Raw genomic sequence first — 24,827 nt, 5'->3', positions numbered from 1 at the left:
GCAGTCGCTGGGACGGGTAATCTGGCCGGGCTGCACTTTTCACAGGTACCTTTGCTGTTTTACCTATGTGTGCGCACATCATGCCGGCTGCTACAAACCTAGCGGTGGCATTATTGTATCCAGGGACAAGCCAATTTACTGACACCTGACCGCACATACCCTTGTCAGTTCTGTCTTTTCTTACGCTCTCAATTGGCTTACCCGATGATCCAATAAAGTTACTACTACCAATGGGCCCATAATTGTGGGCGATGCCAAAAGCGTACCTAGAGTCAGTGTAAATGTCGGCCGTCTTACCTGTTGCCAGGTTACAAGCCTCAGCGAGCACCTCCAGCTCCACTCCTTGAGATGAATGAGAAGGTGAGAGTGGTTTCTGGATGATTTACCTGGTGCCTCGTATCCTGTTCTACACATGCTGTATATGATGAAGTATTTCTACATTACAAATTTACATTAAAAACCCATGTCACATATAGATAGAACATTTCAAAGGGATGGCGTCTTCATTCTCTAAAATAAAACAAATGTTATACACTTCTCCACACTCATCTGATAATCCAGAACACTTTGGGAATCTCACTTTATCAGGTTCCTTCCCTCCTAAATCTGTAAAGACTCATCTATGTGTGACCTCAGCCTCTTGGGTCAATTTGCTGGAGGGGGGATGGTCTCTTACACAATACCTCATATTTGGTGGAGACTACAGCACAGCATACCCAGTGCCATATTTACTGTTCTGGAAGGATCTACACCGAAAAACCTGAACATTTAGGTTACTCTCATACACATTAAGGCTATGTTCACACAGAGTATTTTGCAGGCAGAATTTCTGCCTCAAAATTCAGTTTGGAAGTTTGAGGCAGATTTTCCTCTCCCTGCACGCCGATTTTCGCAGTGTTTTTTGCGGCGTTTTTCGCCCGAGGCCATTGGGCACTGCGGCATAAAACGCCGCGAAATACGCTTTCTCTGCCTCCCATTGAAGTCAATGGGAGGTCAGAGGCGGAAACGCCCGAAGATAGGGCATGTAGCTTCTTTCTCCCGCGAGCCGGTTTTACTGCTCGCGGGAGAAAACCGCCCCCGCCTCCCATTGAAATCGACGGGAGGCATTTTCGGGCCGTTTTTGACGGGTTTTTTGGCACGGTTTCCGCGTCAAATAACTCGTCAAAATACTCCGTGTGAACATAGCCTTAATGTGGATTACTCATTGGGGTCTGATACACATTTTGTAGATCTCCTGGAACCAAATTCATTAATTCAAAACAAACCAAAATTGTACCTGATCATTCCCTTCACCATTCCCCCCGTTGTGGACTCTGCGAAAGTAATGTAGCAGGGTTCAAAACTACATCTCAACATAAGGTTGGGCACTCTATCTGGGGGGCACTAGTTTAACCCCCTGTAATACACAACAGCCTGGAACAAAAATGACTTACAATCATCTTATCTTTAAAATGACTTGCAATCATTTACCTGTAAAACATCTCACATTTTCCAAAATAACATTTAGGCAGCACCATAGCACGCGCCTCATGTGTGAAAACAAAACAATTGTAATTAGTTATTCAATAAAACAAAAAATAATATAATACATCTGATAATATTAATTACTGCAAACCAATAAACTGTATATAAAAATAGGGAACAGAGGGGGCACATACATGTTCAAGAGCCCATGTCTCACAATATCTGTAGTTTAATACATCTGAATTAACACCAAAACACATTAAATCTTATCACATCATAACACACAAATATGCAGCGTAACTTTTATCTTTTCAGACATATCCAGCGGTCTGTAATATTGTCCTCGCTGGGTGAAGGTTAGGACAACAGCGCATGCGCAAAGATAAGAAACTTTCCTGTACACAGAAAAAAAAGAAACTGATTTTAACCCCATACACAAAACACTTAAGAATTTTTTTTCAGACATTACTGCTGTTAAAAATAAGAGCATACAATATAGATCTAAAATAAGTGCAATATTGTAATCACTTGTCTCAGTCCACGCCCTGTATATCAGTCTGCTTTTTCAGACTTTACACATCACACAGCCCCCCTTCCCCACACAATCACATTCTACAGGAGGGGGTCACACACTCACTCCTCACAGCTTCTATTCTCACAATCTTAACTTCAATGCCAGCAAAAATTCTCCCATACAATGAACCCTCAAGAGTCATACATCTATACAACACAAGATAACGTACATATCTGAAATCATTCATCACACTATTGTATAGGAATTATCTGCGTTTTAAAACATCAAACACATAATCTGTAACAGTGTCCAATCTGTTGGCCACTATCTCTATATTATGATGACGTGTCTTTTCACCAGTGCACAGCGTCCTGCACCCCTGGGATGGAATCTAGAATAGAAGAAAACACTGCAGCATGTGTTACGGTCAACTCTTTACTGAGGGGAAATGACAAAATTAACAAGGTTATCATTTCATACTGATTTGATTGGGCCGGGCGTGACCTTATCAGGGGTGGGGGGGGGGGCAGCCTCTCCCACAGGAAGCACATTGCTCAGCTGTGAGGGGGGGGTTTTGCTGCCCACAATGAGGACACTCAACATGAGGGACGGCTGCCATTACAGGGCGGCGGCTGGTCCTGTGGTTTCGAATACATATAACATACAATACCTTTCTTATTCCTAACTTCCCTTCGCTTCATACGAATCATACGAATAGGATAGTCCGGGTACGGGTGATCCTGAGGCTTTGAATATGGACCGTAAACCATCCATTCTAACCCATCTATACTCTTCACATAATTTATATAACAATGTTTGGTCTGAAACTCTCTGGTAACCGGTTTCACCGTAGTCTGGCCAACGTATTACAGTCTCCCAGTCTGTTATATTCCAGCGAGATTTTTAAAAAAATGCAATCTCCCAGTCTGCAACTCACAGGTCTTGCTGGAAAATTACTCACGACTTATCGTGCCCCTGTATAAAACAGGTTATATTTTCTATCTAGTCCCTAATTACCCAGAGGATGGTTAGTCGGGCGCGACTAATTTCTTACGGGTTCGTGACCACACAGCAGGGATGTCGCCTGAGATAATCCAGCCAACCGACCAGGGCTATACATATTCCCACAAAACCGTCCACTAACACAGATAAGTCGAAGATTAATAAAATCAACTGACTTACCGTGTTATTGTGGAGGTGATCAGGCTCCTTCAGTGGGCAGTCCTGGGTTGTCTGTTTCACCCTGTGATTGTCGGTTGTCCGGATTCAGAGATCCCCTCGAGTATGGCCCCACATTGGGCGCCAATTGTCAGGGTAGCTTTCTTCTCCCTGTTAACACACACCGAATAACCACCTTCGTAAGTTGGAATCTGAGGGCATGCATGGAGAAAAAATACCAGGCAGACAAGTTGGTACAGATCCTCCCTCAGTCAAGTAGGAAGTAAGAACTAAACTTTTTATTGAGCAAAGAAACAAACACAATCCCCCCCCACCCCCCTCCCAGAGATGTGGGACGTGCTTAAGCCCCATTGGCTCCTCAGCTGTAAGTTCTTCTGTACACTCCTCTTGCATTCCAGGGGCGGTGTCTTCCATAGGCGTGTCCCTCATGCAGGCTCCTTTGTGTTCCATAGATTCGATTTCTTTGTGAAATATACTGATATATATATGGATAATATTTTTGCAAACAATATACATGGTAATGATCCCCGACACCTTCAGCTGCAACACAGAGCGGTAGAATGGATTATGGGGACCCTGTTAGAGATAGGTGGGCCCCAGAGGATATCCTGTGGATATGTCAAATGTCCCTGATTAGGGGGCGGGGCTTAGCCATGGCGGAGTGAGCACGCGTTTCGGGGGAGCTCCGTGCAGTGGTGCCGCAGAATCCAGGCTTAGCCCGTCCTGAGTACCGGGAGATGCCAGGAAAACGTAGGGGACAAAGCTCTACACCCTCCCGCTCCTTGTCCCGATCTCAGACACGGAGTACAGGCATGGATCGCTTCCTCTCAGCGTCTCAGGCCGTTCCCGAAGTACTGGGTGTCATGGCGCCTGCAACACAGATAACAGACACGTGGAGAGCAGAGGATCGCATGAGCGCGGCTATGGCCGGGGCGCCTGGCATGCAGGGGCAGCTGGACAACCCACCGAGGCCTGCTTCACTCCTAGGACTCAGGAGTAATGAGGTACCGCCAGTATCCCCTATCACTTCCCTGTGTGCCTTGCCATCAACCACTGCCCCCAGGCCTGGTAGCTCTGAGGGCATCCCCCTTCAACCTGCCCTGCATGCAGACTTTCACTTACTAAGGGAACTAATACAAGCTCTCCCTACTAGACAAGACTTAGACTCCCTGGTGACCAGAATTGAACTATCCCACCAGCAAGATATAGCAGACTTGAGATGTGAGGTAGACAGGGTGGACACCAGGATTACAGCCACTGGCGGTGCGGTCGACGCTATTGACAGCAGGGTTCATGTATTGGAGCAGGCGGCCATTGTTAATAGAACACATATGCAGTCCCTTGCACTTCAACTGGATGATCAAGAAAACAGGGGCCGCAGAAATAATATTCGACTGAAGGGCCTCCCGGACTTAGGTCCCAGAGACGACCTCCCTAATAGAATTACTGCCATCTTTAACATAGTTACTGACAGACCCCTGGAAGCGATATTCCTATTGGACCGCGTGCACAGAGTCTCGAGACCCGGTCCGATCGACCCTTCAAACCCGCGGGATGTGCTGTGTCGGTTGCACTATTACTCTGACAAGGATTTGATAATTAGAGGAGCCTGGTCGCATGGTCCGGTTGCGGTTGATGGAGGCAGGGTTGCGATTTATCCGGATGTATCGCAGCGGACACTTTACATGAGACGTCTACTGCATCCGCTGCTAGAAAAAATCAAAGCGGCGGGAGCCACTTATAGATGGGGACACCCATTTCACGTGGTCGTCAGAAGGGATGCTGCCTCCTTTATCCTGCGCCATTCCTCGGATTTAGAAGCCCTATTTCGGTTTTTGCAAATTGCTCCGTTCCCGGTCCCGGATTGGCTGTCGTTGGAGCGGTCTGAACCGCCTCAACGTCGGCGTAATCGGCGCCCGAGTCAGCCGCTCAGCAGATCCTCATTACTGGAATCAATAGGAACTCAGCCTGATCTCTCACAACGTTTACCGCCCGAGGCCTGATTGGTCTCCGGATCTACGAGTTGTTATGCTGATGACATATCAATGGCTTCCTACGGCTATCGGGTTTCCTAAAGTACCAAATGGTTCTTCTTGTTTGCTCTTTATTTATCTTATTACCTACAGGTACTCTCTACATCCTACTGAAGAAGTGTCCATGCTCACGGGTCCTAGTGAGCAACTCCGTTACGTTTATTTCTCGCCCATGATTGATTGGACTTTCCTGGAAGAGGGTCGACACTTCTGATCCTTTGCTACCCACAGAACAGTAGATATACCCAGTCCTCTATATTGTCTACATCCTTTGTGCCTAACTTCTCCCTCCCCCCCCCCTTTACCCCTAACATGGTGGTTTGCTGTGGTATACATGCTCCCCCCATTTCATTACTTAGAGCCCGTTTACGGTCACGTACATGAGGACAATCAGGGGGCGGTGTGTGTATTACTATGCTAACGTGACAGTATTTTTGCCTAGGGTCCTATTATATTACATGTTATGTTATATGTGCACTGTAACACTAGTTAAGGGGCTAACCCCTTTCATTGTAGTTTTTCATGTGGTCTACCGTGTTGTATATCCATATAGCGGCTGTTTATTTGTCCGGGGGGATACCACATGTTCTAGCCTTCTATTCATATCTCATATGCATATCTTAATGTTCTTATGGAAGGGGTTTCTGGTGATTATAATGGGTATATGTACTGCGGTATCCCCTACTAATCTTATGGCTCACCTTTTGGCGGGCATCGACTGTATCTGTCTGCTCTTCCCTTGTGCCTGCTTCTCACATTCCTCCTCTTCCCTTCCATCCCCTTTCTCTCCCCTCCCTTCTTTTTAGTTACTACAGACGAGGCGGCGGGTATTTTCATGTGGCGGGGCATCCGGGCAGGGTTATTGTACTGGCTGGCAGGAAGCTACGTTAGGTCATGTGGTGCCAGACGAGGCCTGCTGGTTTATTGGCCCTCTATTAAGGACCCGGATAATATCTTGAGCTCGTAGTCCATCGGTGGCCCTGCCCTGGTGTCCCTCTATATCTCGCTCTTAGGTGTCTCAGTAAAAAGGGAGAGTACTGTTTGTTGGGCCTTTATTGTTGGGCCTGGTTATATGTGATGTTCCGGCCTCCCTTGTCCTCCCCCTGGGGGGCATTGGACGAAAGTTGTATTGTTCATTTAATATGCTGCTCACTGTGCGGGGCTCCCCCTCCGCTTTGCTTTGGTTTTCCTTGTTCCTGTTGTATCACTAACTTTTTCTCCACAGGTTTTCTTGCCACGTAGGAGTTGGCCTCGGGGCCACCTTTTCTGTATATTTTCTTTTTTTTTTTTCTGTCTGATCTTTCACTTCTTCCTTCCTTGTCCTCCCTTCCCTCTACCCATTCCCGCCGGGGACATGGCCCGTCATTCCCAGATAGACCTACGGATAGGCTCATTGAATGTTAAGGGCTTACATAGTCCTGGGAAGCGATCCATCCTGCTCAACATGCTGAAAGGCAGACAATTACATGTAGCTTTCCTGCAGGAAACGCATTTGAGTGAACAGAAACCCTTTAAGTTATCCAACTTATGGTTTCCTCACTCATATCATAGCTTTTCTCCCGACCCAAAATCCAGAGGGACAAGTATACTTCTTTCCCGCTCTATCCCTTGGGAATACCTGGACGCTCGCAGTGATGGAATGGGGCGAATGCTTTTGGTCAAGGGTAGCATCGACTCACAGATTTATACCTTCGCCTCCTTCTATTTGCCTAATATGGGTCAGGGTACAGCATTGAGTGGTTTTTTAGACACATTGGAGGAGTTTGGGGAGGGTACCATTGTCCTGGGAGGTGACTTCAATGTAGCATTGGACCCAACCATGGATGTTTCATCAGGTTCATCATCAATCCCCCACTCCCAATTGCGTCGCATTAAACGAGCCCTCCATGATCACAACTTTGTAGACACGTGGCGCCTTCTTCATCCATCGGATAGGGACTTTTCCTTTTATTCCTCAGTACACGACATTTATTCCAGACTTGATTTGTTATTTATCAAGCACAGCGCTCTACCATCGCTACAAGCGGCTGACATTGACTCGATCTCTTTCTCAGACCATGCTCTTGTCACAATGTCTATTTCATTGCAATCTCCGTTATTGTTCCAATCCCAGTGGAAACTCAATCCCTCGCTTCTTAATGACTCCCTCGTCTCATCAGACGTTCAGCGAACGCTTGATGACTATTTCATCACAAACACAGCCGTTGACACGAACCCGAGGGTGCTATGGGAGGCACATAAATGCGTTGTTCGCGGCACTTTCATCAAACATGGAGCGCGATTGAAAAAAGAGCGCGCCGTGACTATCGTTCGGCTATTGTCGGAGATCAAAGCTCTAGAAGTCACACATAAGCGTACCCATGAAGTTGAATGTAGATCTGCATTAATTCAGAAGCGGGAAGAGTTACGCACCATATTATTATCCAAAGCTAAAGCCACCCTCTCTAAATGTAAGCGTCATTTCTACGAGTATGGTAATAAATGCAGCAGATCGCTAGCTAGAGCCCTGCGGATCCAACAAGCGCGCACTTATGTCCCCTTTATTACATCCTCCCCCAACGTACGAGCCAACATGCCTCTGGATATAGCGGCACAGTTCCGTAACTTTTACGCTGCTCTTTACAACACCGACGCCACTAACCCGGCCACGGCATCAAACGACTTTCGTGCACATATCCAATCCTATATTGCGGACTCAGGTCTGCCATCCCTGACAGAGGAGGTACTCACTGCCTTGGAAGAACCGATTACCATGACCGAACTAACTGATGCGCTCAAAAACTCGGCTGCGGGGAAGGCCCCGGGGCCTGACGGCTTCACGTTACCCTACTATAAGAAATTTATCTCCTGCATTGGGCCGCACTTGCTGGCATCCCTGAATTCTCTATCCTCCTCCTCACGCGTTCCATCAGACGCTCTTAGAGCCCATATAGCGGTGATTCCCAAACCGGGAAAAGACCCTTCTCAGTGTGCTAGCTACAGACCAATCTCACTGCTTAACGCAGACATTAAACTCTTTGCCAAGATATTGTCCATGCGTCTGGCCCCTCTGCTTGGTGGGATAATCCATCTTGACCAGGCGGGGTTCATGTTGGGACGTGAGGCCCGGGATAACACCACAAAGGCGATCAATCTCATATATAAATCCCAATTGTCTCGTGTACCACTTATGCTCCTGTCCACTGATGCTGAAAAAGCATTTGACAGAGTCAATTGGACTTACATGGAGGAAACACTTCTCCGACTCGGTTTAGGTCCTCAAATGATGGGATGGTTAATGTCATTGTACTCCTGCCCATCTGCCAGAGTCAGGGTGAACGGTATCCTCTCGGATGATTTTACAATCCATAATGGGACACGACAGGGCTGCCCTTTGTCCCCCTTGATCTTTGTCCTTACCCTGGAACCCTTCCTCAGACATGTTCGTGCAAATCAGGATATTAAGGGAATAGGAGAGGGATCCCGGGTCACTAAGGTGGCAGCGTACGCAGACGACCTGCTATTCTTTCTTACTAACCCCACCGTCTCCCTCCCGAATCTAATGCAGGAGTTTAGTCGATTTTCCAACCTCTCTAACTTTAAAATAAATTTCTCCAAATCCGAGGCCATGAGTGTCTCCCTTCCCCCTTCCCTGCTGTCTTCATTGGAGCAATCTTTTAGTTTCAAATGGAACCCGGTGGCCCTTAAGTACCTGGGAGTGCGCATACCTGCGGACCTCAAGGAGCTCTACAACTTAAACTTTCCAGGATTTCTCGCGGATGTGAAAGCAGATTGCGCCAGATGGACGGGGGGCACATTTACTTGGATGGGACGTTGCACGATCTTTAAGATGAATATACTTCCTCGTCTGCTGTACCTCTTCCAAGCCCTTCCTATAGCGGTCCCCCCTTCATTTTTCAAAGCGATTAATACCATTCAAAAGTCCTTTGTTTGGAATGGCAAACACCCACGTCTCAGTCGTGCGCTCCTATGCCGCTCCCGGGAGACGGGGGGATTAGCACTCCCTGACATTCGCTCGTACTACATTTCAACGCATCTGACGCGAGTGGTTGACTGGTGTAGGCACGCCCCCTTTAAGGCCTGGATAGGCCTTGAGCAAGGTTTCTCGGAGATTCCTTTAGAGACGATTCCTTGGTTGAAACAGGGACTTCCCACGTCCCTACACCGTCATCCCACGATAGGCCCCACGCTCCGTTGTTGTGCACTTCCAGTGGCCCGATCGAATCTCCTCCCTCTCTGCTCTCCCATGACTCCGATTCTGGGAAACCCTTCCTTTCCCTCTGGAGTGACAGATCCGGTGTTCAAGTCTTGGTCGTCGGCAGGGGTATTTAGGGCAGAACACTTCTTGAAGAACTCCGAGTGGCTCTCTCTCGCAGAGTTGACACGGATGCCTGACCTCCCCCCATTGGGTTATTGGCGTGTATTCCAACTCCGTCACTTCTACTCTTCATTGCCCTCTTCGGCCCTATTCCACGCCCCTAAATCTCAGCTGGAAACGATATGTGCCGAGGATGGGTCGGCGCGCCATACTCTGTCCACAATTTACCGTCTTCTACTAAACCCGCCGGACCTACCGACGCCTGGGTACATTTCGGAATGGGAGGCTGACTTGGGAATCACATTTACCACAAGCCAATGTTCCCGAATTCTTACCCTAGCTCATAAAACATCAATTAGCTCACGATATCAGGAGGCTAGCTTTAAGTTGCTCTCACGATGGTATAGGACCCCGGTCCGCCTTCATCGCATCTTCCCGGCTGTCTCACCTCTCTGTTGGAGATGCGGTTTGGACAATGGTACCCTTCTACACACTTTCTGGTCATGCTCACGACTAACGGGATTTTGGGACGGGGTCAAAAGGGTGATCCTCAAGGTTACAGACGCTACCTGTAACATGGACGCGGCCTTCTTCCTCCTCCATCACTGTGACATTCCGGCTAACACATACAAACGCTCTCTCCTTCACTTTTTAGTGATGGCTGCACGACATTGTATCCCTTTACGCTGGAAGAAATCCTCTCCGCCGTCACTGTCTCTGTGGATCTCGAAGGTCAATGACCTTATGCATATGGAGGACCTAACCTCCTCCATTCACGATGCACACACTAGGTTCTGTCGCACGTGGGCCCCGTGGATCGTGTTTCAGGACTCCGACTTCTACACTGACATTCTTGGAAGTGTGGACACTGATGGATAGCTCGTGGGGTCCTGTTCGGGGGTGGTGGGGGTCTCCCCGGTGGGAGTTACTACTTCTCCTCCCCTTCTTGCTCTTTCACTTCATTCTGTACTTTTAACTAAATATGTCTTTCTTATGCATAGTGGGGAAGTTCATGTTTATACCTTAAAGATGACATATAATACTACCTCGTGGTAGGTTTACATTGTAAATTTCAAAAGCATACATCTTGGTTTTTTGCAAGTTGATATATTTTCCCACATGTAACTGCTGTATTGTGTATTCTGAAAATATGTGGCTGTTGTCACGAAAATAAAGAATTTCAAAAAAAAAAAAAAAATGTCCCTGATTAGAAAACCCCTTTGATGTATAAATGTAGGCCATGAAAGATTTATGTTTTTGACTCACGATTGGATCCAGTCTAATCGTAAGGAACCTCCCTCTGTGCGAGTTGGAATATTTTTTTCCCAGCTTCTAAATATTTCCACTCACTGACAGCAATCAGAGGTCTTATAAAGATATTGGAACCTTTAGTTTCTAGGAAAAAAAAACAAAACTTTTGGATACCGTATTACGATTAGTCCTATTGCCTGAATGGTGTCCACGCCGAAACGTATCACAAAATGCTTTTTAATATAGAAGAGCAGGAAACAGAACAAATATAAAACACAGAAAGGGCCGTGCACTTTGTGCGTATAAACACCCCCCAACCCCCTGCTTAAAACGCAGAGTCTGAAGGAATTCTCATCGCACATTCCTCGTCTCATTCCTCGGCCGCTGTCTGATCCGAGAAGCAATAAGCGGTGCTATTCAGCAGCTCCACCAGGATATACAGCAGCTGGGAATATTGTTCCTCCTCCTGGGAGGACGGTGGAGGGAGCTGATCCTGCAGATTCCGCTCCACCATCCGGGACAAGGCCAGGCGCAGGTCACCAAGAAGTGCGATGGTGCGGTGGTTACTTTCCAGCTTGAGGAGGTCGGTGTCAGAAAGAGCAACCACCATCTGTTCTCCATGATCTGGAAGAGATGAAATGCAGCACAAAAAAAAATCTGAGAAATTGGCATTTCAAATCATGCATTGGAGCAAAAAGAACAAAAAAACATGTTTTAGTTTTACCAGTAGCGGCCCCGTCATCGCCATTCGGACGATCTAAATCCCATAGTGTCTGGTGTAGGAACAGGATGTCCATCTACAAGACTCGCATTGAGCCCCTCAGACTTGCACTGGGCGACTGACGACCTGCTCCTACAGCAGACACCATAGGAATTAGATGGAGGTCACATGACCCCCAATAGTGGCCAGGAATGAGGCGGCTACCGGTAAAATACCACTACATTGCATTTAATCACGTATAATTTGGGGGGGGGGGGGGGGGGGGGGTAATTGCAGGACTGCTTTAATGTCAATTTATTTTTTGTCCAGTTGCAATTGTTAATGTAAGTGAAGTTATTGATGCAGTCAAATTATTAATTTTTTTGTAACCATTATTTATGTAATTTCTGTGTTATCTTCTCAGCTCCACGTTCCTTTACTTCACTCGGAGGTACGGACCGCCTGTTGGCTGTATTTCCCGGACTGACCACTACTCAGGCAGCCGGGCTCCTAGCATCATAGTTCTAGTCACTGCCTCCCCGTGAGAACACTGTCCTGTACAAAAACCGATGACTGTACCAGCCGGCAGGGACTCGCAGCATTATAGTGAACGACGATGCTAGGAGCCCAGCTCCCTAAACTGTGGTCGGCCTGGGGAAACGGCCAACATACGCTCCATATTTCAAGGACCGAACACGACCGTGTGAAACAGGCACCAGTCAGCGCTGAACTCCCCGTCACTCGAGCGCCGCGGATTTGAATGTGTGCACTCCCACATTGGGAAAGCCCAGCTAGGAGCTCGGCAGCCTCTACAGGGGAAATGAATCATTATATCGCAACTATTCACATAACACATAGACAGCTCGAGTCCACCAGTGCGGCTCTCCATTCTGGCACAAAGAGGGGGGCCTGGAGGAGAAAGCCCCCTTCTATAACAGTCCACGCTCTGAAATTTGTCCCTTCCCTCAATGTAGCCATTATGTTTTATAAGAGTGGTTCTGGCGGACTCGACCGGACCATATATTACATAATTGTCCATTGATTTGAATGGGTGCTATGTAATACTACATTCCCCCTGCAGTGGTGCCCACGGCTGATCTCTGGGGCAGCTTCAGTGTAAGGGTATGTTCACACTCGTTTTCAGACTTGTTCACCCATCAGTCCAGTAGGAGGCGACGTTTCAGCTGCTCAATGCAGCCTTTTTATGCACTGATGGGTGAATAAATGTATCCTTTTGACACGACTTTGAGTGCTGCCTCTTATCCTATTTTTTGTCTACAAACATTTCCCATTGAAATCAAATGGGGAAAAACTGCATCATGTTCAGACGGGGCATTTTTTTTTACGCTGCGGTTTTAAAAACACACCCCGTAAAAAGGAGCATGTCACTTCTTGAGCCGTTGTTTGGAGCAGTTTTTTCATAGAGAAACCGCTCCAAAAATGTCTGGAAAACGAAACAAAAAACGTTATCACTTTCAAAAACAGCTGAACATCAGAGGCAGATTTCTCTGAAAACAGCGCCATCATTTTCAGTCGTTCTTACTCGCACGTGTGAACATACGCTAGTGAATCCTGCACACGGCTGTATCGGTGTCTACGGTCCATAATTATGCCGGGCTGCCACAATCACGGACCGCGCACACACAAAATGTGCATTCATTTCAATGAGCCCGGACCGCGATTGCAGACCGTACAATAAGTCCTATTTTTTTTTAGGTCTGCGCTTCGGGCAACGGATACCACAGTTGTGCGCACTGGCCCATAGGTTAGCATGTGTTTTATATTATCCTCAATTGCGTATAGTATACGGCTGTAGAACTATGGTCGTGTGCATGACACCCAAAGAGGGTGTTAAGACCCTTTTACACGGGCCAATTATCAGGGCAACGAGCGTCTATCCGGACACTCGCTCCCGATCATTGCCCTGCGTAATCAGGGCAACGATCAGCCGATGAACAAGGAAACGTTCGCCCATCGGCTGATCATGTAGTTTACGCAGCATGAAATATTGTTGTCCGCAGCACATCTCCCTGTGTAACCAACGATGTGCTGTCAACATGATGGTAATGTATGGGGACGAGCGATCATAGCAACAATCGCTCATCCACATACATAAGTTCTCATTGCTGTGGTGGCAAACAAGCAGCGATCAATGAGTTGTCTCGACGATCGGCGCTTGTTTACACGGCCCATGTCAGGTTGTGTACGAGGACCCTTACAGTTACTAATAGACTGTCCCTTATCTTCTGTACTGAACATGTATTAACTTTATTACAAGCGGTCAGTGCTCCTCCCGCAGCTGTGAAGAGTCTGACGTACTCACCTCTCACAGTGACAGCGCTGGCTGTCATCAAGAGAACCGCCAATGGGTGAACCATGGAGCTGTCCCGTACAAACACCACACCAGTAGATTTCACCGCCTGGAAGTAGGTGAGCCACGGCATACTGAAATTCTTCACCTCCCTGTAAGACAAAGCATGTGGGTGACAGAGAGTCCTTCTACACCCACTAAGGAGCATGAATACATGTATGCGTCATACCGAGCTTGCTGCAAACACTACATCTCCCTAAATGCATCGCATCAGAGCATGCTGTGTCCAAAGGCTTTCTGTAGTAACTGCAGTAGGGAGTGACAACTATAGAAAGCCGAATACACATTATATTCGTCTACTGTGCCCCGGTCATACGTCTATGCATACGGTATGGAAGACGGTGACAGAAGCCAATAGACAGCCGTAGCGCTCAGCGCGGGTTGGTGATTTGCTCGGAGTGGAACATTTTTGACAGACTGGTTGCTATGGTTAACAGCTTCAGCCTATTCTGTGGGGTTAAAAAGTAGAAGTCCTTAGCAACCAATCTGTGAGATGTCGAGTTTTTACCCTCAGCTCATTGCGCTCGGCGTTCTTCACCATTTCAGTGGGGAACCTTTACATCTTCCAAGTCATTTTAATATCTTAAGAAAAAGGCAGTCACCTGTTTACGGTACTCTTGTGGAGAAGAACGGGTCCAGATTTGGTCTTGTACATGAGATTATTGGGCCGGAACTTCCCCCGGACGACATGTCCACGCCTCACCTAGGAAGGGATGAAGAGAAAAGAAGATGAATCACTTCATTGCGTTTGACTAAAGGGCCAGGATGGGGGCGACTGACCACTAGATTAAATATCTCCCCCTGTGCATATTCTGGAACCCCCCCGTTACCTGTATGAGTTTGGGGTACAGTCCAGCCAGTAGAACTCCTTTCACCAGCTCGTCATAGTCACTCAGCTGGTTGCACTGGGCGAATCTGTTCACGCATTCATTGGCTTCATACACCAGGGACGCATCTAACACATTTGAGGAAAACTGCGTGATGAGGCCTGGAGGATACAGATCCAGAGTGTGAGGTCAACGCTAGATCAGTCCTCACTGGGGTCATGATCTCTAGGACGTGGCTCACCTTGGATAAAGCGCATGGCAGATTTGGAGAGCATGTGATCTTCCATGAAGTCACCCCGAGAGGCGCTGTTCCCCATACTGAGAACCTCTTTCCAGGCTTGGTAGACCCGGGTGAACACCAGGTGGTCGCTACACGACTGCCCATTGAACATTGCCTTCACCTGGACACAAAAACGATTGCTGCTTAGGATTATGGTGACTGATTTCAGAGACCTGTCACCTGCTTTCCTGCAATGTCTCTCCCCTACCAGCAGAGGTCCTTACTGTGCAGCCTGCAGGCTCACCGATCTCAAGAGGTAAATGTATGTATGTTGTAGGTTTCTACAACTCAATGTCTACGTTATAAAGGACTTGGAGGACATTGGTATTTTTACTTACAAGAAGTCTGACCACATGGCGCGTTGTGAGGCTGGATTCACACGAGGATGTTCAGTCCGTAATGGACGAAACGTATTCCGGCCGCAAGTCCCGGACCGAACACACTGCAGGGAGCCGGGCATCATAGTTATGTACGATGCTAGGAGTCCCTGCCTCGCTGCGGGACAACTGTCCCGTACTGAAAACATGATTACAGTACGGGACAGTTGTCCCGCAGCGAGGCAGGGACTCCTAGCGTCGTACATAACTATGATGCTAGGAGCCCGGCTCCCTGCAGTGTGTTCGGTCCGGGACTTGCGGTCGAAATACGTTCCGTCCTTTACGAACCGAACATCCTCGTGTGAATCCAGCCTTAGAGGGGAAACCTTAGCAGGTGTAGTAGCCACCTAGTGGTAGAAAGGATTACTGCCGTATACTGCAATAGCCATGGACAAACAGTCTCTCTCTCACCTTATTGACCTCTGACCTGTTCATTATTCCACCATTAAACGGGTCCTTGGTCAGACAGGCCACAATAACCAGCATGGGGTGCAGGCAGCGGAATATAGAGGCCAGGACGATGGCTTTAGCTAGGCTGGGGTCAGTCGAGATGCTGGCAACTCGTTGGCCTAGTAACGTCAGTTCTTCCTTTTGATCCAGGACCTCTGAAGCAGAAACCAGTAATAAAGCTTGTCAGGTAATACGGAGACGCAGAGTGGCGGGGATGTGAGATTTGAGTCACAAGATTTCCTGCCCTTATATCGCACGTTTATAGAGATCTATGGTAACAGTCACAGAACATTTACTACTACTGTAGCGTTATCTGTACTGAACTAGAATACTGTCAAAACTGTTGAAAAAAAAACATGCTGCCCTGTCCTTCCTGTGCTTTATACTGCAGCTCTGCTCCATAAGGACACAGCTATGATCAGCAACTCCACCTTAGCTGCATTGTCTATTGAGAGTTCAAGAGAGCCGAAAATACAACTGCTGCCTGCCTCTCTAGAGACGCAGGTTGCCAGTCTGTTCATCCCCCATGCTTTACATTGCAGCTCTGCTTATAAGCGCAAGCTTAGCAGGGAGACAGTACAAGGAGAGATGATTTCCATTACAGCAAGGACAAAAGATTATGTGGAAAAAAAAATAAAAAAAAATAGGGAAATTGTTGCACATGTACGGAGGGGAGGAGCCTCAATAAGGGGTGGAGCCGGGATATTCGCTTTAGTGAAAAAGGAGAACAGAATGAGTATACAATCGGTCATTACATAGATACTACAAAACATCCCACTCCTCCTAAAAAGTCAGGTCCCTGAGGATAATCCGTTACATACTGATCTCCTGAAGGAATCGCACGGCGTCCGTGATAGCGCAGCGGTCGGGACTCTCCAGGGCTTGAGAGAGAAACTCTACAGCCTAAAATCAAGTGAAAACTAAAATTAAATCTTCTCCACAAAAAAAATATAAACAAGACAGGAAGCCGCACGGGGCAGGGACAACTCACCGTCATCTCCGGGGTGTGAATCTTGGCCTGAACCACCAGATTCTCTAATGGAGTCCGCAGAATCTCTGCCACCTGGAAGGTGGGCATGGCCCGGTGCTGCTCGCGGGTGAACAGGTGGTAGGAGAATCCTGGCTGGCAGCGGCCGGCTCGTCCACGTCTCTGGGTCACGTTGGATTTTGACACCCAGGTGGTCTCCAGACACGAGACCTGCAGGAGACGGCGGAGTCTCAATATATAACGGGACATCCATACATTGTTGTATATTATGAAGCAGAAGATCAGGGAGAACATGGAGCGACAATGCGGCCCAATGATCTGGAATCGGATCGTACGCAGGTCTGATTTAACCCCCTAAGTTCCGGTCTATTTTGTCTTGAAGACCGAGCAATTGTTCTCTTTTCATTCCGAAGTCATGACTATTTTAATTTTCCAGTGGACGTAGCCGTATAGGGGCTTATTTTTTTGCGGAACGAGTCGTTGCTTTTACTACACAATTTAGTAATTCACTTTTATGAAAATATTTTTTTAGGGAGAAAAAAAAAAGAAAAGAAAATCCGCCATGTTTTTTTACCCCGGGCACCGTATGGTATAAATATTTTAACTTTGTTCTACCGATCGTGGTGATAACCCATGTGTTATGTTTTTTATGGTTTACCATTTTTAAAAAACATTTTTATTTATTTTTTTATAACAAAAAACATTCGTTTTGTTATGAAAAAACTTTTGGTCATCCACACAGCCCCTCCTTGTAGATACTGCCATGACCCCCACCCCCTTGTAGATACTGCCATGACCCCCACCCCCTTGTAGATACTGCCATGACCCCCACCCCCTTGTAGATATTGCCATGACCCCCACCCCCTTGTAGATACTGCCATGACCCCCACCCCCTTGTAGATATTGCCATGACCCCCACCCCCTTGTAGATACTGCCATGACCCCCACCCCCTTGTAGATACTGCCATGACCCCCACCCCCTTGTAGATACTGCCATGACCCCCACCCCCTTGTAGATACTGCCATGACCCCCACCCCCTTGTAGATATTGCCATGACCCCCACCCCCTTGTAGATACTGCCATGACCCCCACCCCCTTGTAGATACTGCCATGACCCCCACCCCCTTGTAGATACTGCCATGACCCCCACCCCCTTGTAGATACTGCCATGACCCCCACCCCCTTGTAGATACTGCCATGACCCCCACCCGCTTGTAGATACTGCCATGACCCCCACCCCCTTGTAGATACTGCCATGACCCCCACCCCCTTGTAGATATTGCCATGACCCCCACCCCCTTGTAGATATTGCCATGACCCCCACCCCCTTGTAGATACTGCCATGACCCCCACCCCCTTGTAAATACTTGGTTTTTAATATACTCAGTTTTCTACTGACAGGCAATCTATTAAGCCATTCCTCTGGCAGACCTCGGGGCCTTTGTTAAGCCGCTGGTTGCCATAGTAACCCATCAGAATCCACAATTGCGCCAAGAGGTACTTAGATAACAAGTGATACCCCTTCACTGCCAAGCTCCTTAGATGCCACGGTCACTATTGATCACATCATCGGAGATAAAATGGTTTGGATCAGAGGTTTCTCTCATCCGGGCCATTAGGAGCTGCACATTTACGTCAAGGCGCCTTAAGGGGTTAATAGAGAATTTGACACATAATATTCCACGTTGTGCGCCGCACGGTCACCCATACAGGTCTATAGGCTGCGCTGTTCTGTATAGTCACCCCCGCAATCTCGTCACCAGAGCCTCTAAGCTGAAGAGCCGGCAGAGATTCGTGTCGTACCTTTGTCCGGAGGTCGTATCGCTGTTCTTTGTGCATTCCCGTGTCGACCACATGTACAATGTCATCGATGGTGACCGAGGTTTCCGCGATGTTTGTAGCCAGGACGATTTTACGGATGCTGGGAGGAGGGCGCTCGAAAATGGCCTGCTGGTTCGTCAAGGGGACGTTGGAGTGAACTGTGGGAAACAGAAGTGAATTTTTATACTGCAAAAAAATGTAAATGAAAAAAAAAATTTTTGCAGCCTACATAAAATTCTCCTATTCGGTGTATAAAGCTCCTATGCAATGCAATGTGTCTCCATGGTTATAGACAACCCCCTACGTCTTGAGGACTCTGTGGTCGCTGCAGGTTATATATCCCTGAGGAGACTTCTGAGCTGCATGGACTCCCAGAAATCCCAGCAGACATCTCTGGAGTATGGAGATCTGGCGTAGTCACACGCAGGACACTTACACTATTACCGTGGACGGCTCCGCTTTGGAGACCGCGCTTAATCCTATTGCACATGGTGCAATGTTCTGCAGAGCATTATTACCAATTTCCACTCACCTGGTAAGATCAAGTGCTGTCCGTTCCCAGCAGCCAGAACCTCCTGCAGAATCTCTTGAACGCGGCGGATCTCCTGCCATCCGGGAAGGAAGCAGAGGATTCCCCCTACAAAGAAGGCAATACAGAAATCCATAAACCCCTGTGAAATGTGGGATTACACGGTGAGAGCGAGAGTGTGTGCGCGAGAGCGAGAGCGAGAGTGTGTGCGCGAGAGTGTGCGCGAGAGCGCGAGTGTGTGTGCGCGAGAGCGCGAGTGTGTGCGCGCGAGAGCGCGAGTGTGTGCGCGCGAGAGCGCGAGTGTGTGCGCGCGAGAGCGCGAGTGTGCGAGTGTGCGCGAGAGCGCGAGTGTGCGCGAGCGCGAGTGAGAGCGTGCGCGAGAGAGAGCGCGCGCGAGAGAGAGCGAGCGCGAGAGAGAGCGAGCGCGAGAGAGAGCGAGCGCGAGAGAGAGCGAGCGCGAGAGAGAGCGCGCGCGAGAGAGAGCGAGCGCGAGAGAGAGCGAGCGCGAGCGTTTCAGTCCTGGCAAAAAACTCTGGGATGCAGGAAACCTGAAAAGTGTAATGAACTATTTATAGTCCTGACTGCAGTTGGAGTAGACTTGATCACCACATCCAAGGGTATGTTCACACGGCCTATTTACGGACATAATTTGGGCGTTTTAACCCCCGAATTACGTCCGAAATTACGGCTTTAAAGCATTGACAAACATCTGCCCATTGAAAGCAATGGGCTGACGTTTGTCTGTCCACACGAGGCGTATATTTACGCGTCGCTGTCAAAAGACGGCGCGTAAATAGACGCACGCGCCAAAAGAAGTGTCATGTCACTTCTTCAGACGTAAATGGAGCAGTTTTCCATGGACTCCATGGAAAACCAGCTCCAGTTACGTACGTAATGGACGCGGCGGCGTTCAAGCGCCTGCACATGCCGTTACGGCTGAAACGACGGGGCTGTTTTCTCCCGGAAACAGCCCCGTAATTTCGGCCGTTAAGGACGCTGCCGTGTGAACATACCCTAAGGGTATGTGCACACACACTAATTACGTCCGTAATTGACGGACGTATTTCGGCCGCAAGTCCCGGACCGAACACAGTGCAGGGAGCCGGGCTCCTAGCATCATACTTATGTACGATGCTAGGAGTCCCTGCCTCGCTGCAGGACAACTCCTAGCATCGTACATAAGTATGATGCTAGGAGCCCGGCTCCCTGCACTGTGTTCGGTCCGGGACTTGCGGCCGAAATACGTCCGTCAATTACGGACGTAATTAGTGTGTGTGCACATACCCTAAGAGTTAAGCAACCTGTCTTGCGCCTCATATCCCACTTCACCAGGGAAATGAGGGTCTCTCACCTGGAGGTCCATACTTGTCAATGTTAAGGATGACGTCACTGATCAGCTCCAGGTCCGGGGCACATTCATGAGTCTGAAAACAAATAAGGAGAAACACTAATAAAACTGATTCATATCCAAGTGATCAGAAACCTCAACAGGGTGACGGTGCCTGGCGAACAATAAACACCTAATGTGTCAGAGATCTACTGCAATACCACATACAACCAGCGGACAGGTGTGGCGCTCTTTTTGGTATAAAGCAGCCATGTTTTTATAATCCAGGACTACCCCTTTAAGGACTGTAGAAATGTAAGTTTTTGGGTACAAAACAAGTTAAGGTTTAAACTTTGCCATTTTAAAATTTGATATATATGATTTATTTTTGAAATACAGTTTTCGTCTATTTCAAATTGACTGAACAATAAATATTATTCTGACACCCAATTTTAAAAATGTTTTTTTACTGTCTTACAAGTTTATTTAAAAATAAAACTTTTTATAAATCGTGTTTATTGTATTTTTCATTTAGCGCTCTCTTTTAGAATCAATAATTTTACAATTTTTAAAAAAAATCCCATTAGGGGACTAATTGCCTCCATTAGAGCATCCCTAAAGTGTAGCCGGCATTAAGGCCTGTATGTATCCGCGTCGAACGCTCGGTCACAGATTCCGCCATATTTGACCAGAAAAATTGCGTTGCTTGCACTGCTATTTTTCCCGTCAAAACGATGGAGACCACGCTGGAACCAGACTGTCCCCATTAGTAGTCAACGGTATCGGACGGGTGCCAGATGTGTCCGTCGTACAACAGATCCAGGAAAGCGTTGTGGCATACGGCATTATTGGAAGCCTCAACGCAAATGTAAACAGAGCCGAATACGGTCGAGCTCCGGGCTGCGAATATAAAACCCTTAACCCAAGCGATTGCAACGCCAGAAGTGACGGGAAAGAGACAAAGGGAGCCGACCTACAGCTGAAGGGGTTAAACAGCTGGGATCAGAGTTCTCTCCGATTCCAGCCATTAAGGTGCCCATACATATTAGGTGAACCGACCAACCATCTAACGAAGTTCAGCTCAGTCATCAGAAGAGGGGCAGCGATGGGGTACACGAAATCTACGGCAAAGGCCATGAGGCAGGAAAGACGACAGAAAACAAATCATCGTTCCAGTCTCTTGTAAATAAAGTTCTGCCACTTTCTAATATACTTAAAGTCTCAAATTCTCACCATTTTCAAGACCACAGCTTGCTGTCAGTGAACAGAATTTCTCTTCCTTTCATCCAGAGGCAGAAAATGAATTCTGACCTAGTCCCGCTCACACAGTTGAAGATTTTGCTACAATTCTATCACATCTAGGGTATGTGCACACACACTAATTACGTCCGTAATTGACGGACGTATTTCGGCTGCAAGTCCCGGACCGAACACAGTGCAAGGAGCCGGGCTCCTAGCATCATACTTATGTACGATGCTAGAAGTCCCTGCCTCGCTGCAGGACAACTGTCCCGTACTGTAAACATGATTACAGTACGGGACAGTTGTCCTGCAGAGAGGCAGGGACTCCTAGCATCGTATATAACTATGATGCTAGGAGCCCGGCTCCCTGCACTGTGTTCGGTCCGGGACTTGCGGCCGAAATACGTCCGTCCATTACGGACGTAATTAGTGTGTGTGCACATACCCCTAGACAGACGTCTGGAGTCCAGGCTGTTTTAAACTAGACTAGTGTATTATCTAACCCAGATACAATTGTAGCAAACCCCCCCCCCGCTGTGAGGACAGTTTCAGGTCAGGGCAGGTTTTCAGTGTCTGAATGTTAACAAGATAGTTTCTATCCACCAAAAGCATGCAGAGATCTTGAAAATGATGAGGAATTTAGACACATGGAGCTTTTCAGGACACAATGATCAAACTGCATGACTCCTGGAGTCAGATGAATATCTCCGGTCTTTACCTGTGGTTTTTGGTAGGACGTCCGCCCCAGCATGGGTAAGATATCTTCTAAGTAATGCTCCTTCACAGGGTACATAAATCCCGGCACCCTCACAATCGGGCAGCACTTAAAATAGCTGGAGATGCGTTCGTTGTCGCCGGTAGCGCTCATCAGGACGACCTTAACGTCTGGGTTTAAGTGCAGCACCTGCTTGAGTAGAATCAGAAGGAAGTCGGTGTTCACATCCCGTTCGTGCACCTCGTCCACCACCACGTGGCTCACCCCCTCTAGGGCTGGGTTGGTCTGCAACTTCTTCAGCAGCACCCCAACAGTGCAGAAGAGGAGGGCGCCCCCACGTGGTGGCAGACGGCTCTCCAGTCTGACTTGATAGCCCACGTTACGTTGAAGGTTCGGCCCCAATTCTTGGCCCACGCGGTGAGCCACGGACACGGCACTGATCCTGCGGGGTTGGGTGATTAACATGTTACAGTGGGCGCCTTGCCCACTCAAGATGGCGTCCTCCATGATGTAGCGCGGGATACGGGTGGTTTTGCCACATCCTGTGTCTCCAGCGATCACAACCACTTGATTTTGTTTAATGGCGGACAGAATAACCTCACGATGACTGTCTGCGGGCAACTCCTGTAAGGCGATACTGTTGTCCCATCGTTCTTCCAGCGAGCGGCTCACATGGAAAGCTTCAGCCTCGGATAGGGAAGTGTACGGCCGACCCGTGATTGGATCAGAGAAATTGGAGGACATATAGGACTCATCTGGCGGCTCCATGTACGGGGCCTCATCGTACTCTTCTGCGTAGCGTGATCCAGTATAAGGTGCTAAAGGAAACTGAAACGCGTGGAATTCAGTATCAACCTAAAACAATCATTTTGTCTTAAACTCTAGTCACTCATAGAGCTGCTGTCACAATTCTGCTGGTTTACAGTTACCAGAGAGCAGTGCATTGTGGGGGCTCAGATAGCAGTAATATAGTTAATCTACACATAGTCATGTGACTAAAAACGCTAAACTACCAGTAGGATTCTAAAAGCAGCTCTGGATGTGACCGGAGTATAACAGATATCCCAGTGTGAAAGTCTGCATGGGGGGACCCGGTAACGCACCCCTCAAACTGGACTCTGCAGACTTACCCGGAAGAAATAATCCTCGATCCTCTGCAGCAGGGGCTCAGGGACCTGGAACCTTTTCGCATGTCTCTGCTGTTCCTGAAATCTCTGCACAGATGAGATGTTGTACATCACGTTGGTGAGGGGTCGGTTGTGCGTGTCCAGGAGTCCGAGATCCTAAATATAATAAGAAGGGATGAATACACCGTCAATTTTTTTCATATTACAAGAGGGGCTGGTTCTACTTAGGGAGAGCAAGCAGGAGGCTAACAGTGCATGCTGGGATAAATATGCAAATGAACGTTCCCTTAAAGGAACAAAAGTTGCATGAGTTTACTGACTTAAGTCAATGTCTCATCCCTTTGACACCGATTTTCAGGGTAAAGCATACATAGGTGGCGCTGTAGAGAGCTATTTATATATAAACAATCCTATCCCTGAGCTTTGCCGTCACTCCCTGTAAAGGACTAATCAATCTCAGCCTCGAACCTTTAGCTTCTGACAAGCAAGGGCAGCAGCTTTCCTCTCCGCTTCAACCCAGCGCTGACCCCTAGCAACAAAGGTCATAGATTCCGGCCAGTGGACGGTCAGGCGGCACGTCTTTATTCTTCCTCCAGAGCGCTGATAACGTACAGAATCCTGAAGGAGAGAAATAAGCAATGATAATTCATACAGTGCCGGAGTAGAGGTCGTGTCACGTTGCATCACACACTGCTGGTCAATGCTCCTGGGTAATTGCGGAGCTTGCATTGAATAACCTGGAATCTTTGGGGGGGGAGGGAGGCCAGAGGAAAAAATGTGAAGAGTCCAGTGTTAAGTAATATCCTGCTAATCCGGAACGGGATTATTTTCTTGCAGGATCTCTAAACCGCTGGGTGCCGGATTAATTGCATTTAACTGCAATGTGAATATTAAATACAAAAATAATAAGAACAACGCGCGTCGGCACGAGTGACCTACCTTAACGCTGGACGAGGAGGTGGCGGCTTGGATGACGGAGCACAGCAGGTGTTTGGGACTGGAGAATACACGCAGAGCCCTTGTAGCTTCAGCATCTTCAGCCGCCAATTCCGCAGGGACCATCCTGAAGGGACAAAGTGACATAAAAGTGATGCACCGACTACGGTCACTGACCAACATGAGAAGCGGAGGCAGGACGGTAAGAACGGCCAGTAGTGGCCTTATGGCAGGTAGAGCGGCTCTGGGTACACCTTTTCCACTGCTGGGGTGCACATGTAATATTAAAGGGGTGTCATGGCTTTGGGGATGCTCATTACCTGCACCGGGAAAACAGAATTAACCCGATTGGCTACTTATGAACCAATGATCTCATC

At 48.0% G+C, this 24,827-nt stretch overlaps 1 protein-coding gene across 3 annotated transcripts in view; it reads right to left on the bottom strand.

Annotated features, from left to right (window-relative positions):
* Positions 1 to 10,980: 10,980 nt before the first annotated feature.
* The window catches only part of DHX30 (DExH-box helicase 30), a 52,641-nt gene continuing 38,794 nt past the window's right edge, over positions 10,981 to 24,827 (bottom strand). For all 3 annotated transcript variants that reach the window (XM_075827834.1, XM_075827833.1, XM_075827836.1), the window contains 15 exons: positions 24,454 to 24,577; positions 23,983 to 24,132; positions 23,518 to 23,670; positions 22,391 to 23,215; positions 20,455 to 20,527; positions 19,107 to 19,211; positions 18,557 to 18,732; positions 16,756 to 16,962; positions 16,586 to 16,667; positions 15,726 to 15,919; positions 14,899 to 15,058; positions 14,661 to 14,818; positions 14,433 to 14,533; positions 13,783 to 13,922; positions 10,981 to 11,383 (listed from right to left, as the gene is read on the bottom strand). In XM_075827834.1, coding sequence (XP_075683949.1) covers positions 11,130 to 11,383; positions 13,783 to 13,922; positions 14,433 to 14,533; positions 14,661 to 14,818; positions 14,899 to 15,058; positions 15,726 to 15,919; positions 16,586 to 16,667; positions 16,756 to 16,962; positions 18,557 to 18,732; positions 19,107 to 19,211; positions 20,455 to 20,527; positions 22,391 to 23,215; positions 23,518 to 23,670; positions 23,983 to 24,132; positions 24,454 to 24,577 — 2,902 coding nt within the window. In that variant the 3' untranslated portion in view covers positions 10,981 to 11,129. The remainder of the gene's footprint in view (positions 11,384 to 13,782; positions 13,923 to 14,432; positions 14,534 to 14,660; positions 14,819 to 14,898; positions 15,059 to 15,725; positions 15,920 to 16,585; positions 16,668 to 16,755; positions 16,963 to 18,556; positions 18,733 to 19,106; positions 19,212 to 20,454; positions 20,528 to 22,390; positions 23,216 to 23,517; positions 23,671 to 23,982; positions 24,133 to 24,453; positions 24,578 to 24,827) is intronic.

The sequence above is a fragment of the Rhinoderma darwinii genome, chromosome 5, assembly GCF_050947455.1.
Source record: "Rhinoderma darwinii isolate aRhiDar2 chromosome 5, aRhiDar2.hap1, whole genome shotgun sequence".
In the NCBI taxonomy this organism is placed as follows: domain Eukaryota; kingdom Metazoa; phylum Chordata; class Amphibia; order Anura; family Rhinodermatidae; genus Rhinoderma; species Rhinoderma darwinii.
The sequence above is the reverse complement of the archived record's forward strand: the minus strand, read 5'-3'. Positions and strand labels throughout refer to the sequence as shown.